Source organism: Lucilia cuprina, chromosome 3 (assembly GCF_022045245.1).
Source record: "Lucilia cuprina isolate Lc7/37 chromosome 3, ASM2204524v1, whole genome shotgun sequence".
In the NCBI taxonomy this organism is placed as follows: domain Eukaryota; kingdom Metazoa; phylum Arthropoda; class Insecta; order Diptera; family Calliphoridae; genus Lucilia; species Lucilia cuprina.
Genome location: NC_060951.1, coordinates 61,815,183 through 61,833,622, shown reverse-complemented (window position 1 = coordinate 61,833,622; position 18,440 = coordinate 61,815,183). Strand labels below are relative to the sequence as shown.

General features: G+C 27.8%; 1 protein-coding gene and 2 non-coding genes across 3 annotated transcripts in view; 2 read left to right on the top strand and 1 right to left on the bottom strand.

Moving 5' to 3' along the window:
* LOC111675324 (LIM/homeobox protein Lhx2) overlaps positions 1-17,801 on the top strand; it is an 82,420-nt gene extending 64,619 nt beyond the window's left edge. Inside the window, exons 3-5 of the mRNA XM_023436055.2 lie at positions 13,203-13,534; positions 13,636-13,761; positions 17,356-17,801. Coding sequence (XP_023291823.2) covers positions 13,203-13,534; positions 13,636-13,761; positions 17,356-17,668 — 771 coding nt within the window. The 3' untranslated portion in view covers positions 17,669-17,801. The remainder of the gene's footprint in view (positions 1-13,202; positions 13,535-13,635; positions 13,762-17,355) is intronic.
* On the bottom strand, positions 9,944-10,015 carry Trnat-cgu. The gene has a single exon. It is a non-coding gene; the product is annotated as a tRNA-Thr (tRNA).
* Trnap-cgg lies at positions 10,571-10,642 on the top strand. Its single transcript has one exon. It is a non-coding gene; the product is annotated as a tRNA-Pro (tRNA).
* Positions 17,802-18,440: the final 639 nt, after the last annotated feature.

Genomic DNA, 18,440 nt, shown 5'->3' with positions numbered 1-18,440 from the left:
TGAAGGGCTTCTAGAGAAAAGATATGAAGGAAAATTAATAAAAAATGGTTGTATAACTATGAAACTACTTAATAGAAAATATGGTAATAATAAAAACAATATTAACAAAGTAGAAGAGAATTAAGAACATTATTTATAATATTTTCGTAAATTTTTAGTTTTTTCAGGATCATAGAACCAAATTAGGCAATAATTGTAATTGTAGTAGAAGATTAATTTTATTTGCTAAAATATTGCGGTAACATGTTTATAAACATTAATATTCTGTTGGCAACGCTAATGAAATCCTCATACTTTAAACGTAGAACCATAAAGGTCGAAAATTTTATAATATCAGATAATGGAAATACTATCTAATCTCCTACTAAGTATTCTTTCTTATGCAAATAACTAGTCCCCTTACTTTTATTGTTATTGTTGTTATTTTTGCTTTGCAAAAATGCCTTTCTCTTCAAAATTGTTATTTTTAATTATTTTTTTAAACATTTTCCTACAACCAATTAATTAAGCTAATAATTTAAATAATGTTAACATTTTTTTAATAAAAAAAGGAATTACAAAATAATTAAAATAATACCGTTTGCGAGAGCATGCCAAATTGTTGAAAAACAATTAATTAACATAAATAACAATTATTTTTCAATTTAACACTAACTTTTCATATTCATTGTCAAACTTGTTTAAAATGCCAATACCGCAAACATTATCAAAAAAATACTACAACAAGATATTAAACAAAAAAAAATTATAAATAAATGTTGTTACTGTTGTAATGCAATACAGTTGGCAATGTAGAAGTCATGCCGAATTGTTTACTAAAGAAATCAGTTTATTCGGTTGTACCTTCTGTTGTAAAAACCTTATACGACGGACAATAACCGGTTCATTTATTATAGCTTCCACTATAGTCTTGCCCATAGTCCTTTCAATAGTGTCGTCTAAAGTCGGGAATATAGTCTTGCATATAGTCTAGTTTAGTATCTTGTCTCCAATATAGTCATATTTATAGAGTATAGTCCATATTCTTGACTATTGTCTTACCTATTCTATAGTCTCGACTATTGTCTTGTCTATAGTCTCGACTATTGTCTTGTCTATAGACTCGATTATAGTCTTGTCTATAGTCTCGACTAGTTTAGTCTTTAATCTATTCTATAGTCTCGACAATGTTCTTTTTGATAATCTCTCTTGTTTTCTAGTCTATAATCTCAATTATAATCGACTATTTGCCTATAATCTCGACTATAGTCCTGGCTACAGTCTCGGCTATAATTTATTCTGTAGTATCGACTATAGTCCTGGCTACTGTCTCGGCTATAATCTATTCTGTAGTCTCGACTATAGTCCTGGCTACAGTCTCGTCTACAATCTTTTCTACAGTCTTGGCTATAATCTATTCTATAGTCTTGTCTATAGTCTCGACTATAATTTAGACTTTAATCTATTCTATAGTCTCGACTATGGTCTTCTTGATAATCTCTCTTGTTTTCTAATCTATAATATCAAATACATAATCGACTATTTGCCTATAGCCTCGACTATAGTCTTGGCTACAGTCTCGGCTATAATCTATTCTATAGTCTCGACTATTGTCTTGTCTATAGACTAGACTATAGTATCGTCTTTAATCTATTCTATAGTCTTGACTTTGGTCTTCTTAATAATATATTTTGTTTCTAGTCTATAATCTCAAATATGTAATCGAATTTTTGCTTGTCTACAGACTTGACTTAAGTCTTGTCTACATTCTCCACTATAGTCTTGTCTAAAGCTTCGACTATAGTCTTGTAAATAGTCTTGCCTATAGTCTTGTCTATAGTGTTGCCTATAGTCTTGCCTATATTGTCTATTGTCTCGACCATAGTCTTGTTAAAACTGTAATCTATTCTGTAGTTTAGACTTGGTATTGTGTGTATGGTCATTACTAAAGTCTCGACTATAGTCCTGTCTATAGTATCGACTATTGTCTTGTCTTTAGTCTTGTGTTGTCTATAGCTTTGCGTATAGTCTTGTTAATTGTCTTGTCCATTGTCTCAATTATATGGTCTATTATACAATCTCGATTGTAGTGTGATATCTGGTCTAGTAACTGCTCCACAGTCTTGACTAAAGTCACCACTATAGAACCTTATATCAACACGTCAAAAATAAATACATGATAATTTAAAACAGTTTGACCCTAAATAAACGAAAACCAAATAACTTTTCCAAAACCGAATAAGACGGTAATTATACGGTAGGTCGAATTCCATACCTTTGGCTGTTTATTAATAGCGCAGTGTCTGCATAAGTGCTCTTTTATATGTCTGAACATGGACATTTTATATTATTATTGCCGTAGCAGTAGTTATTGTTGCTGCTGTTGTTGTTGTGAAGCCACCGTGAGCTGCTCAAAATAATGCATGTGGCACATAACAATTGCTGTTGTTGTTTTTGTTGCTGTTGTGTGGTAATTGTCAGCAGATTTATAATTGAACAAACGCGATTTTGACAGATTTCAACGATAATAATGCCAAAAGCAGCACTGACTACCTAACTGCCTGGTTGGCTGGCTGGCAGTGTCAGTATAGTAACTAAAGCTAAAAGTAGGTTTTTTTGTGTTTCTTTTGCTACTCACTCTCAACAGTATTTTGTCTATCTTTCCACCACCAATAACCACTATGTATGGAGTTAGCTGCCTAGCTGGCTTGGATGTCTAGTTGGATCTGTATACCATGTGGTTTGTTGACGTTTTGGAGTAAATCATAAAACAATTTTAAACAATTTTTTTTTTTGCAATATAATGAGCAATTAACAAAACGGATAAATGGCAATTGAATGAATTGAATTGAATGGCAGCTTAAACATTCTTTATTGTTTTTTTATTCGTTTTGTTGCAGTAATTTTGATTGTTTTTAAATTATTATTATTGTTGTTTTTGTTATTTTTAAACTTCAAAAAGTAATGATATTGACTTATTGAGTGACTCTAACTGTAATTATAAACATTGTTGTATTTTGTTTACTTTTTTTGGTGTAAAGAAAGAGAGGGAGAGACTCTGTAACGGGAAAGTTATTAAAGTGTAGCCGTTATATTAATGTTATTAATTAAGTGGCCATATTTTTAAAAGAAAAATAAAGACTTGCCTTATTTGTGGAAATATTTTTATATAGAAATAGAGGGAGTTGTAAGAGTTTAACTGTTACTTTAAGTAAAATAAACCAATACTTTCTTTTTTCATTATGTTAATTCCTTCTTCATCTCCTTTTATATATTTCTTATTAACCTAAAAGACTTATTAAGCCTTCATCATTATTTTCCCATAAATATAAAAAACCCAAAAAGGCAAAGAAACTCCTCAAAAATACAGAAAAAAATCGTCACATTGTTTAACACTAATCTATAAATTGTTTACAACGCCTAAACACATTCTACATACTAAAACAATAACAACATCAGAAGCAGCAGCTGTAGTAGCAACCAACATGCCACACCAATTTTAAACATACATATGAACATAAAGTATCGTTGGTATGAAAAATCCAATAAAATCAAAAACATTTACAATTTATTTTATAACAATACAACAACAACAGCAAAGAATTTCAAACTCTGAGGGTGGAGCACACAAAACAGGATTTAAACAAACCAAGAATCCAAATAATCAAAGCCACCAAAAAGAAATACATTTGTAGGTATGTGTGAGTGTGCATTACTCTGTTAGCAATTGTAATAAAGTTGTTAAAAGCACACACACCATATGTAGAGATTTCTATAAAGAAACGAGTGTCAACCTCCTTTAAAAGTAAAGAATTGTAATAAAAATTTAATCATATTTAAAATAAACATATGGCAACTACATATTAGTATGTTGTGGTGAGTTTTATCAATATGGCAACATGGCGTACTTATCTTTATAACAGTAGGACTTCAAAACAGTATAAAGTCTAGTCTGGTCTACAGTCATAAGTAAAGTCTAATTACTAGTCTATTCTATAGTCTCGACTATAACCTGTTACATATTTTCGGATTTAATCTGGATTACAGTTTCGACTATAGTATTAATTATAATGTTGTATGTAGGCTAGTGAAATCTAAATCTACTATAGCCTCGATTAAGTCTGATCTGTAGTCTTGTCTATTCTATATTATCGACTATAATCTGCTTCATATTTTCGGATATAGTCTGGATTACAGTTTCGACTATAGTATTAATTATAGTGTTGTTTGTAGACAAGTGAAATCTTGTCTTAACTGTAGTCTATCTTAAGCCTCGATTATAGACTATTGTCTGATCTATAGTTTCGATAATAGTATAATCTACAGTTTCGATTATAATCTAGTCTATAGTCTGTTATAGTATTGACTATAGTTAACAGTTTCGACTTATAGCGTGGTCTGTTGACTAGAGACTGATCTAACGACTTCACCGTTGTCTGGTCTATAGTCTCGTCTATAGTTTGGTCTACAGTTTCCATTATACACTGGTCTTCAGTTTCGATAATAGTATGTTTCGATTATAATCTGTCTATAGTTTTGACTATACTCAGTAAAATAGTCTCGATTATAGTTTGGTTTATGGACTGTAGCCTATTCTCATCTATAATTTGGCATTTAGTCTGTTCTGCAGTCTTGACTTTAATCAGGTTTACTATAGTCAGTTTTATGATTTCATTTATAGTTTGCTATATAGCCTACAATCTGCTATAACGTGTACCGACCATAATTTCCACAAAGGTCTATAGTTTGTATAATTATTTGGTCTAAAATTTCGATTATAGTCTAGTTCTAGTTTAGAATATATTTCGATTTTTAGAGTCAATTATAATGTGTAGTATGAACTTTGGTCTCGTCAATCTCGTCTCTACAAAACTTTGGTCTACAGTCTCGATTATAGTCTGAAGTAACTTCTTAAACCTTCCTCGTTTTACTGTGAACATGTAAAAAATGTATGTTTCTTGCTTGAAAAGCGTTAACAATTTTACACGCTGTTTTGTTTTTATAAATGTCTGCCCGGTTTTATTCCTTATTCAACTTTGTTTACAGGCTTTCTTCTTCTTTTTTCTATCGTTTAGCTAAACAATTGACGTTTGGCTGTCAATTGCAGGGAGAACACGTACATAACACTTAAACAACTATAAATACCAATCAACACCATAAGTTAAGCATGACTACAGCTAACTCTGCACCTATTACTTACATTTGTTGTAACAATGATGTTTGTTGTATTTTAGAAACAACAAACATATCAATAGAATATATTGGAAAATTGTAAAAAAAAAAATACCAATAGGGAATGATTTACTTTAGCACTTCCTTCTCTCTTTTGGTCTTTTTTTGCAACCAATAAGTACTCAATCATTTTCACACACACTCACTCTCGTTCTCACTTAATAAAAATATAATGGGTCATAAATCCCGTTATACACCGAGTGTTTATGAAATGTTATGAAAACATCAAGTGGCAACACTTGAAAAAATAAACTTACAGTGATTTTTTTTTACTTGTTTTTTTATGACATTTTTATATGTATTATCATCATCTGGTACTTGTAAGAGCACAAAATGAAAAGAAAATATTTAAGCTGTCAAATTGTTTAATAACCTCCAAAGAAACAAAAAAAGAAAACATACATTAAATTGTGTTAAAGTGCTTGTAAACACTTGTTTTTTTGTGAAAAAGACATAAAAAATCTGTCAATAATTTCAACAATTATTTAATGTGTCTTTAAAATAGAAATAAAAGAAAGAACTGCAAAGTGTTGCCAAGGTTTTTTGGTTTATGTTTTAAAAGCTTTTATGGGGCTTCCCTGCTTTTTTGTTTGTTGGTCATTTTGGTCACTAGAGTCTTAACAATGTATATGTATTGTTTTTTCTTAGTAAAAGTTTATATTAATTTTAAGAAAATTCATTTGTTTTAAAATTAATTTTAATAACAAAGCATTTTGTTTAAGAGAACTTAACGCAAATTAGATTTATTTTGAAGAGAGGTTATGATATTTCTTCAAGTGTTTCCTAAAAATAGAAAATTTATTAAAAAAATTAAGAGAAAATAGAATATTTGTTAAAAAAAGTATGATTTTTTGCAGGATTTGAACTCGTAACTTTTTGTGTTGTAGTAAGAAACCTTAGACACTAGGCTATGACAAGCAGGCTTACGCCGGCAAAATAAATGCCTACTAATGTTAAAGGCGGCTTTACACGTGCACATAAATAATATGATCTGTCAAAATTTTGTGTAGACTTGTACGCATGGGATCGTCAAAACGCAAAATGTGATGAAACCATCATATATTGAGTGCAAAATTTTACATTGATTCAAAAACAAACATACTTTACGTATGTAAAGTCCATTTCCTCTGTTGTGAAATTTTGTATGAATGAATTGTACACAACGAGTTTACGATAGCAATTTTCCTTGCGAGGGCAATAAAAATGTCAAGGAAACAAAATTTTCACTTCTATTGACGTTAGGGGTAAATGTTATTACTAAAAATGTACAAAATACTCATCTTTAGCCGAGCTATCGTCTTAAAGTTTGTCTCCTAATGTTAAACATTAATTACTAAGCTTAACTATAATCCCTACGGTTTTGTCTAGTAGAATAGTATACTAACTAAATCCTACATATTTGTCCATTTCATATTACAAAACACCGGTTTTCACTAAAATCAAGATATGGCAACTCCACTTACCTAAATAATTTGTCCAACACTGTCACTTAAATGATGCCAATTTAATAATTTTACCAAAACTCGTAAAAATCACCTATTTTAACAAAATTCTATTCTACTTTAAATTTTACTTATAAAACAATTTCTGTGCAATAAAATTTTTTGATCTTTAAGTTTTAACTAGTTTATAAAATGCAAATTGATATCTATACATAAATTACTTTAGCTAACAAATTCATTACAGTATTGTCGCAAAAATATAAAAAGAAATACAACTTTTTTATCAATCGACCAAATACTAGTTTTTGCACAAAAATTTTGTTTTAGAATAAATGGCCGCAGAGAACAAACTAAATATCATGAATGGCAGACAAGCCGGAGCAATAGTTAGCAATAGCAACTAGTATAATTTTAAACGCGGTTTTCAATAACACATTCAATTTGCATAAATTGATTTGATTGAATTTTTATGAAGAGTCAGTTTGTTGCACTACGCGCACACACTTGACAAACAACAACATGAGCTAACTGACAGTTAGACACAGACACTTTCTAAATTGCATGTGACAGAATTGGAAAAAAATTAATTGAAAATATGTGACATTTAAAAGGTGGGTGGAAAAAAGTGCTGAAAATTTCTATGAATTTTAGTAATTTTAACACAAATTTTTAATAATTTCTTTAGATTTGAAATATGAATGTCTTTTTTTTTAAATGTCATTTTTGAATATTTAACATTTATTTTTAAAATACCCTTTATTTGTCTAAACCTCTATTGACCAATTCTTTGGTGTCTAAAGTTTTTTTTTTTCGAAAATACTAAATGAATATTTATTTATTCAAAACTTCATAATTGCATTTGCAATCCCATGCAGTTGGAAGATGCTTATCGGTCATATATGGCCATAGAATAGTTTGAAAAGCTAAACTAACTAAATTTTTCTTTACAAATTTCTTCTTTTACAAAAAACAACACAAATAAAACTAATTATTAGTCATAATCTGTATACAAACAGACAAACAGATTTTAACCACAATTTTTCAACGCCGAAGCAAATTGCTACAATTGCAGTAGCTAAAGTGTTGGGGAAACATTAAAACCCTCAGCTTATAACAATGCGGTTAGAATGTGTTAAAATATGATAATTGTAACTAAATTTTCATATTTACATTTCTACTACTCATGCAATGAACGTTAAACTAACAAGCAACCTTTCAGCATAAATCTATTAAAAGGTTGCCTGACTAATTTTTCTTTTTCATTGTTTTTCTCCCTCCATACAGCCATAGAAGTGGTAAGAGTTGTATTTTATAAATCTATAGAAATAGTAATAATGTTTGTTACATAAATTTCATTTGCAAAATTTTATTCAAATTATATAATGAATTGTATAGTAATTTATGACAAAAATTTTTCAAATGGTATACAATTTATGGGTAATTGTTTTCTAACTCTTTTTTTCTATCATATTTTTTACTTATTGCTATAACATATTACTGTTTGCCGGCTGTTTGCTATTATTATGATTATGATTACAATAAAATTTATTTATGATGATGATTTTCTGTTTTATTATTTAATATAATATTTCAAACCACAAAATTTTTTATATAAAAAAAAAACTACTACTGTAGGAAAAAAAGGTTTCAAATAACTGAATAATTGCATTGTTTAACAACATGTAATTGAACAGTTATTGGCGGTAAAAATTCAGTAAAAAATATATAATATCTATTGCAGAAAAAACTGTGTAAGTATGTATGAATGGGAAAATCATTTGAATGGAAATTATGAAATAATAAAATATTGTTTTACAATTAATAATATTTTTAAAGCAATCGTAGAGTTTAAAGTGTTAGTTTCATCTTTTACAAAAATGCAATGGCAAAAAAAAACTGTTATTAGAATGAAATTTAAGGCAAAAATATTATATATTTGTGTTAAAATAAGAAATTTTAGATGATTTTATTTGTCGTATGTTTTATATTTTTTGTGTTTACACGATTTGTATAAAATGAAAACAAAGTAAGATGGAAACAGCTGTTTCACTTTTTTTGTATGTGTTTACATAAAAATACATCCCTGATCTAATGCAACCTGTTTGTTTTTTGAATTATTTTAATAAATGAAGAGAGCCATAAGACTGTCAAATTTTCCATTCGTATTCTCTTTCAATGTGTGATGGTTTCATTACATATTGAGTTTATACGATCCCATCCGTACTTTTCTACACAAAATTTTGACAGATAATATTACTTGTGTGATCGTGTAAAGCTTTATTAAAACAAAACAAAAAGTAAATTTTTTTTAAATCGTCTAATAGAATCCTACTTGCGAACGTGTTGCCAATTACACTTTTAACTACTTGACCAAGGCGAATAGTTTATAAGGTGAAGTCATTTCATTTTGCGGCGAATTCGTTAAATTTTATATATATCATGGCGAAACTCATAAGGTGAAGTGATTTTAACAGCTGATTGTTTTTTTGTCACGAAAATTTAGCCCGAATCTGTCAAACTCCATATAAAAAAATTTTCTCTCAAACTACATATATAAAAAATTTAATGAATTCGCCGCAAAATGAAATGACTTCACCTTATAGTCTATTCGCCTTGATATACATATGTATATGGAGTTTGACAATGTCGGGCTAAATTTACATGGATAAAAAACAATCAGTTTATTAGTATCGCCATGCTACTTCACAATGAATTTCAACTGATTTACTTCAATTCTCTGTAGATTTTATGGTAAAAAGTAGGAAAGTCGAAATCAACTATTTTGTTCCAAAAAAGTCGATAACTCGACTATCGTCTACAAAAAAGTCGATAAGTCGAAAAGCCGAAGAAAGTAGTATGAAGTCGTAAGTCAGAAAAAGTCAAAAATGGTAGAAAAAAGAAGTATAAAATAGTTGAAAAAGTCTTTAAAAAAAAGTCGAAAATAGTCAAAAAGTTAAAAAAGTAGAAAAGTTGGAAAAAGTCAATTATAAAATACTAAAAGCCTATAAGTCGTCTTTTAACTAAATGCAAAAAGTCGACTGTTTATTAAATATCGAAAAATCCAAAAGTCAACGTTTCAACCATAGAACCCTACTTTTAACTACTTATCTATGAACTGATTTCCTTCAATTCTCCTTAAATTTAAAACGACTTTAAAAATATGTTTGTTTTTTAAACAGAATCGCACATTTTTATGACATTTAAAGAATAACATATTTATAATAATAACATATAGAATAACATATTATATTTCATTAAAATAAAAAAAAACAAAAATAAAAAATTTCGTTTGCCCTCTGTGAGGTTTGAACTCACGACCCCTGGTTTACGAGACCAGTGCTCTACCACTGAGCTAAAAGGGCGCCAAAGGCCGCTGGACAAAAACTAAATAAAAGTAGCACGCCCAATAAAAACAACAAAAAAATGTGTGAAAAAGTACTAGAATTCTATACAAACTACACAAAAATTCTTAAATTCTTGCTAAAATACGTTATATTGTTGTTATATTTTATAGATTTATTTTTAGAACACACAAAATCTCCTCATTTTTATTCTTGTTGTTCTTGTTGTGTCAAAGTAACAAAAACAACAGTTGCCATAGAATTTGTTTTTGTTTGCACAAATCTAAAAATAGTTTCATTTGCTTGCTTACTCATTTCTGCTGACTATTTGTTTTTGTTTACTCTTTCTGTGTCACTTTCTTTTTCGCTCTTATAAAAGGGAGCATGTCTTATAGAATTAGTTGACTCATTTTGTGTGTGTGTGTGTGTGTATATGTTTTTGTTGTTTCTTCATTTTTTTGCAAATTAAAGGTTGTTATTGTTTTTATTGTGTTATTGCCATATTGTTGTTGTAAGAATCAGTGCGGTTCTAGTGTGTTGTATTCATAAAGGGTTTTTGGCAGCGAAGAAAGCACCGGCTCGTTGGTCTAGGGGTATGATTCTCGCTTCGGGTGCGAGAGGTCCCGGGTTCAATTCCCGGACGAGCCCAAGTTGTGTGGATTTCTCTGAGATTTCCACAAATAGCTTTTTTTCATTGTGATTTGCTTAATAAAGAAATTCAATAGGAAAAAGTAACTGTATTTGATGATCTTTAAAGAAATGTTTAGAAGAATGAGATTTAGGGTTAAAAAGAGAGGGGAGATGTATATTTTTCAACATTTTGATTCTTTTCTATTTAAGTTTTCCTCACGTTTTTTTATTACTAACAAAAAATATACAAATCTCAGTTCTTCCCCTTTTTTAAAACTTTACTGAGGCGAACAATTTGAATTGTTTTTTTTTTTGTTATTAAAATTATTTTTTCTATATAAAGTAACATCAGTTGTTGTTACTTGCACAGCTAATAATTCATTTGTTTTTATAAGGGATCCTTAAAAAATATACATATTTTTTATATACTTTCCCAAAGTTTTTTTTTTTGTTTTAACCATTTGTTGTTGCCTTGTTTTTTATTGTAGTTTTAACTACTACGTGTTGTTTGCTAAACTGCCTGGTCATTTACATGGTCCTTCATACTTTTGCTACTTTTTTATGCCAATGAAAAAAGTTTTATTATTTTTATTTTTAAAACAACTTTTATCCAAAACGTTTGGCTAGCCGTTTATGTTTACGAGAAATTGTTTAACTATTTTTCTTTTAGATTTGAAAACAAACAAAACTTTTTACATATTTCATTATGTCTTTTCTACGTGATTTTTTTTTCTTCAACTGTTGAAAATTGTTCTTTAAAGAGTTTTCTTAAAAAGGAATTTTAATTAAAACTAAGAATTAATAGCTTTTATGGCAAATTTTTATTTCAAAACTTATATTTTCTTTAAAGTTTGTTAATTTTTACACCAAAATCATTTTTAGTTTTAACTTTTATATAGCTAAAATCGCTAATATTTGATTTACTTCATGTGGCAACTTTAATTTTTACTGTTTGTCTAATGATCTATTTGAAAAAGTGCTGCCAAGTTTACTTTTCATTTCATATTATTAATTTAGGAAAATCGCTGGTATTGGATTTTTTATGTTTAAAGAATAAAATTATCAAATAACGATAACTTAAAGCAAATCAACAAATTTTCTTTATTATTATAGATAAAATTATTGGAAATTTTCTATCAAAAGAAAAAATTTATAAAATTTTTTAGAAAAAAGGAAATTACAAAAACATTTTCCAATCTACAATATACAATTAATTGCTTGAGAAAGTGTTTTCCAGGATATTTTCTATTGAAATAAACTTGTCTATAAAAAGAAAACTTAAAACAAAGATTTTGAAAAAAATTTCTCTAAAAATTAGATTTTGATGAAATTGTTATAAAATGGAAATTTTGAGAAAAATTTCTATAAAAAGGAAATATAAAAAATTTTTTATAATATATACATTTTTAGAAAATTTTCTATAACAAGGAATTTTTAATAAAAATTTTTACAAAAGGAAATTTTGAAAAAAATGTCTATTAAAAACTAACTTTGATAAAAATTTTCTATAAAAAGGAAAGGATTTGATGAAAGGATTTGAGAATATTCTTTATAAAATGGAAATATAAAAATGATTTTCTATAATATGGAAATTTTTAGAAAATTTTCTATAAGGAAATTTTGATTAAACTTTTTATAAAAGGAAATTTTGGAAAGGAAATTTTGATTAAACTTTTTATAAAAGGAAATTTTGAAAAACTTTTAATTAAAAGGATTTTATATGAAAATTTCCTATAAAAGGGAAATTTTTTGAAAATTTTTAATTAAAAGGAAATTTTGTAAAATTTTCCTATAAAAGGGAAATTTTTCGAAAATTTCCTATAAAAGGGAAATTTTTTGAAAATTTCCTATAAAAAGGAAATTTTTTGAAAATTTCCTATAAGAGGAAATTTTATAAAAAATGTATATAAAAAAGGAAATTTTATGAAAATTTCCTACGGAAACAATATTTTATGAAAATTTCCTATAGAAAGGAAATTTTATAAAAATTTCCAATAGCAAGGAAATTTTATAAAAATTTCCTATAAAAACGAAATTTTATAAAAATTTCCTATAAAAACGAAATTTTATAAAAATATTCTATAAAAACGAAATTTCATGAAAATTTTGTTTTAAAAACGAAATTTTATGAATATTTTATATAAATATGAAATTTTATAAAAATTTTATATAAAAACAAAATTTTATGAACATTTTATATAAAAACGAAATTTTATGAAAATTCCCTATAAAAACGAAATTTAATGAAAATTTTATATAAAAACGAAATTTTATGAAAATTTCCTATAAAAAGGAAATTTTATGAAAAATTCCTACAAAAAGAAAGTTTGACGAATATTACCTATTAAAGGAAATTTTATGAAAATTTCGTTTAAAAAGGAAGTTTTACGGAAATTTCCTATAAAAATTTCCTTTAAAAAGGAAATGTTATGAAAATTTCTTATAAAAGATATGTTTTTATAAAAATTGAATTTATGAAAAATTTTTTTAAAGAAGACAGATAGCATTTATTTATGTCTAGTCATTAAAAATCTGAAAAATTCGAAATTAATTTTCTCCAACTTTTTCTCTTTTCCAGATGATGACTATGGATATAACAAAAACCGAACCCAATGTGGGTCCAAATAATTTACAAAATTCCACCGGCAATAATAACAACAACAACTCCAATACAAACAATGCCAATGGCAATAGTATAACAGCGGCGGCCAATAATAACAACAACAATGGCAGCCAATTATGTGCCGGTTGTGGCAAACACATACAGGATCGTTATTTATTAAGGGCCCTAGATATGTTATGGCATGAAGATTGTCTAAAATGTGGCTGCTGTGACTGTCGTCTGGGTGAGGTGGGCTCAACGCTCTATACTAAAGGCAATCTAATGTTATGCAAAAGAGATTATTTAAGGTGAGAAATGGAAACAAGTTTTCTTTATTAAAATTTTAAATATTTATTTATTGAATATTGTTAATAAAATTTATTTTTATTTTATTTTTGTATATTTATAGGCTATTTGGTAATACAGGTTATTGTGCTGCTTGCAGTAAAGTCATTCCGGCATTTGAAATGGTAATGCGTGCCCGCACTAATGTCTATCATTTAGAATGTTTTGCCTGTCAACAGTGTAATCACAGGTAAGCTGAATAAAATATTAATATTTTTATCTTTGAGTTTATTATACCCCAGTAACCAATTATTGTTAAGTTATTGTTTAGTTAAGCTAATATTAACAAACAAAATCATGTTTTATGTATGTATTTTTATGTTTTCTTTTTCGTAAAGAAAAAGGGTTTAATGTGTTTTTCTTTATATAATATAAAAAAATCATTTTCTAACCTGTTATATTTTATTTGGGGTTAATACCCAAAACGACACTTGAAATAAAATTTTCATTTTCAAATTTTTACTCCTACCCTCTTATTTTGTGGAGTGGCCACTGTTAGAAATGTTAGCAAATTGGCATCACTTTGTTTAATGTGGTTTGTTTACATATTGGTTTTGTTGCTATAAAAAGCCGTTATTTTTCCCTTATTGTGAATTTAGTTACTTAAGTGTTAATGAGGGTGTAGAAAGAAAACATATTTATTTCTGTAAAAAGCATATAAATTTCTTTTTATGTTTATTGTAGATTGTTAAAATAAGTTTTTCAGGATTTTTATTAAATTTTCAAAAGAAGAGAGTTTCTGAAAGTCGTAGACAATTGCAATTCTATGTCAATTTCATTCAAATGCTTTTGACATTTAACAATCTTTTAAACCAAATAAATTGTGTATAAACAAAATCAGCTTTATTTTGACTTACAAAAGGATTTCAATTGTTATTTTTTGTATTAAACATGATTTATGCATGTTGCCTTAACATTACAACAGGATATAAACTCCAACTCAAACAATAATAAAAAAAGTTTGTTTATCTTACAAAACAACAATGAAAATTTTATAAAACTCCAAAAAAGAAACTTAAGTTAATATGAGTAGCAGCACCTGTGCCTTATGGGGAAATTGATAGTAGAGAGAAAAAAGTAGCTAAAAAATACATAGTATGTAGTTCTATTGACAAAAGGTACCAAAAAACTATTTGCAAAAGATCAACAATTCAGGGACAACAATACCACCAAATATGTAAATACACAGAGTAAACAAAAGTTAAGAGGCAAATAGGGTTTTCAAATTTTCCCAGATTTTATAACACAAAGGGATTTTAAATTCTCTATAATTATCTAATTTATGGAAAAAAGTTGAGTTCTAGTTCAGATCAAGATCAGTTCTAGTTTAATTCTAATACAGTTGTAGTTCATTTCTGAACTAGTTCAATTATTGTTCTAGTTCAGTTTCAGTTTAGTTCTATTTCAGTTCTAGTTCAGTTCTAGTTCAGTTCTAGTTCAGTTCTAGTTCAGTTCTAGTTCAGTTCTAGTTCAGTTCTAGTTCAGTTCTAGTTCAGTTCTAGTTCAGTTCTAGTTCAGTTCTAGTTCAGTTCTAGTTCAGTTCTAGTTCAGTTCTAGTTCAGTTCTAGTTCAGTTCTAGTTCAGTTCTAGTTCAGTTCTAGTTTAGTTCTAGTTCAATTCTAGTTCAGTTCTAGTGCAGTTCTAGTTCAGTTCTAGTTCAGTTCTAGTTCAGTTCAGTTCCAAAATTCCAATCTCGGAAAATACTAGTAATTAAACCCCTAGTTAGGAAGTAAGAGTAAATGAAAAGGGAAATACGTATATTTTTGCGTAAAATGTTGTGTAAAACAAGAGACCAACCACATGTAAAAATTGCTTTGCGGCATAAAAACTGCGGGTGCTTCCGATTTACTACTCCTGCTTCGCTGTCAGCTCAACTTGTAACAATTTTTTACTTATTACAATTTTTGTAATGAAAAAAGCAAGGTAGAACAGTAAAATTCTATCAACACTTTTTTTAATTTTAACTTCCATATCAATGACTGAGATGATGACGATGATGTTGACGATGACGAAAACGATAACGACAAGGGACCAAAAATCAACAGGAAATTATGCAAAACTCTACAAAACGACAGAAATAAAAAATAATAAAAAAGGAAACAATGAAATCGTCATGGAAAATATACGGGTCTGTTGCTTATATTTCCAATTTTTCTTTATTTTTTTGTTGGTTTTTGTCCTTCGGTGGAAATAATAAACACAAACGTCACATTTCCGCTCGACATATTTTACATACCTATACACACATATACACATAGTAAATCATTTAGTGCTTTGCAGACTCAAGGGTATGAAGGACCATATACGTTCGCCTTTTGCTCATACTTTTTGATATCATGTATGACTGAATGATTTTTTGGCAATTGAATTAATTTTTTAAAAATTGATTAGTTTCAACAATAACAATATGAGCGCCATATTTATTTGCATTTTCAATGTTAAAATAAAGTAAAGTAAAATATGTACATACAATGCATTTATAAAATATTGAGTTGTTGGTCCGGCGGTTGTTAGCTGGCGGCCAGAGCAGCGCGTTTTCTTTTAGTTGTATTTTTTACGCCCTGCAACAAAATCTTTATACAATATGCATGCATTTTAAATGTATTTTTAAAAATGCATTTTTAATTAGTTCTTTGCATGAAACCATGTACTTTATTTTTTAAAGTATAATAAATTGAAATTTGGCAAAAGTATTTTATTTTATTTCGTTAAAAAATTTTACATTTTACATGCAACAAAAAGCTTATGTAAATATAAAGGTTTGAAGGTGAAAGGCAATCAATCCAGTCAATCTGTTTGTTAAAAATGTTTGGGTAGGATTTTTTAGCTTAAAAGTCTATTAATTTAAGAGTTAAGGAAATAAAATGTTTGCTTTATTATGACTTCAAGTTTAGTTCTAGTTTAGTTCAGTTCTAGTTCCAGTTCAGTTCTAATTCAGTTCTAGTTCAGTTCTAGTTCTAGTTCAGTTCTAGTTCAGTTCTAGTTTAGTTCTAGTTTAGTTCTAGTTTTGTTCTAGTTTAGTTCTAGTTTGGTTCTAGTTTAGTTCTAGTTTAGTTCTAGTATAGTTCTATTTCGGTTCTGGTGCTGTTTTAGTTCAGATCACTTTCACTTATAGTTCAGTTCTAGTTTAGTTCTGGATCACTTCTAGTTCAGTTCTAGTACAGTTCTAGTTCAGTTCTAGTTCAGTTCTAGTTCAGTTCTAGTTCAGTTCTAGTTCAGTTCTAGTTCAGTTTTAGTTCAGTTCTAGTTCAGTTCTAGTTCAGTTCTAGTTCAGTTCTAGTTCAGTTCTAGTTCAGTTCTAGTTCAGTTCTAGTTCAGTTCTAGTTCAGTTCTAGTTCAGTTCTAGTTCAGTTCTAGTTCAGTTCTAGTTCAGTTCTAGTTCTAGTAAAGGAAAAAAACATTTAAAGAGTGACATTTTGTTTTTTTTTTTTTTGTCATAAACCTTCGTCACAAAAACTGTCTATGCAACTGTTAACTTCCCTTTCAGCAGAAATAAAGAATAACTAGAAAAAATATGTAAATTTTTCCTCCTCCCCTCTAAAAACAAAAGAAGGTGGACATTTTTCTTGATATGTTGACTTGTGTTTTTTTTTTTGTTGTTTTGTTTTAAGCAAATGTTGGACAAAAAAATTGAAAACATTTTTTTCCACTCAAATGCATTCATTTGGTTGGAAAATCGTAGAGCTTCCGGCAACAGGAAATTTAAGAATTTTTAAATATGTACTCAAATGTTGTTATTTTTTATTAACAAATTTCTTTTTTTTTAATTTTTATTCCATTTTAGATTCTGTGTAGGTGACCGTTTCTATTTATGTGAAAATAAGATTTTATGTGAATATGACTATGAAGAACGTTTGGTTTTTGCCTCAATGGCCAATCATCCCATGTTAAAGAGACATGCCAATTCCATAGCCCAAGATACACCTAATGGTAATGCGGGCACGGGTGGTAATCAAGGTATGATGTCGGCTGGTGGCAATAGTCCTAGAACACCTGGAGATCTCAATAATAATGGACCACAACCAGGAGCAGGCAATTCGCCGTTTGGCGCTGGGGCTGGAGCTCATATGAAAAACTCTTTGGGAGCCTCAAGCTAAAATCAAACTATACAAATGGCCAATTATCATAGAAGGCATTTTTGGTTGAATAGTGGTTATAACCAAAGAAAATTTTAATTAAAAACGAAAAAAATGGCTATCTAGACAAGTAAAGTGAATAAGCCAAAAAAAATCAGATTTTTTTTGTTTAAAATGAAAGTAAAATGGCTTAATTACATACGTTTCTTTTTAAATATACTTGTTAAGATAAAAAGTTATTTTGTGATTATTTTATTAAAACATATTCTTTGGTCTAAAGAGATTTTGGGACAATATATCTAAATATTATTTTTTATTTGTTTAATATTAAAAAAAAAACAAATAAACTTAATAATATTTTATTTAAATAAAAATAAAAAAACAATTGTGCCAAAAAAATAATTAAAAATATTTTTGCAATGATAAAGAAAAAAACTTTCCAATTTTTAAAGTCATCCCCCACCGATAATTTGTAAATTTATAATTTTATTTTAATTTCATTTTTTTCTGTTTAATAAACTTGTACAGTTTTTTAAATAAATTTAAATAATTAAATAAGTTTTGTTATATTTCTGTTAATTTTTAAAATAATAAATAAAAAAGACTTGTAAATGTTTATTTAAATTTTTAAGTTATTTTTAAACCATAATCTTAATGATATTTCCCCTAAAAGAAAAAACTGTAAATAATTTAGTTTATTTTGAAAATAAAAAACAATTTTTAATTAAATTTAAAAACAAATATTAATAAAACAAACCAAGTTTGGCAATTAAAAACAAAATTTGCTCAAATA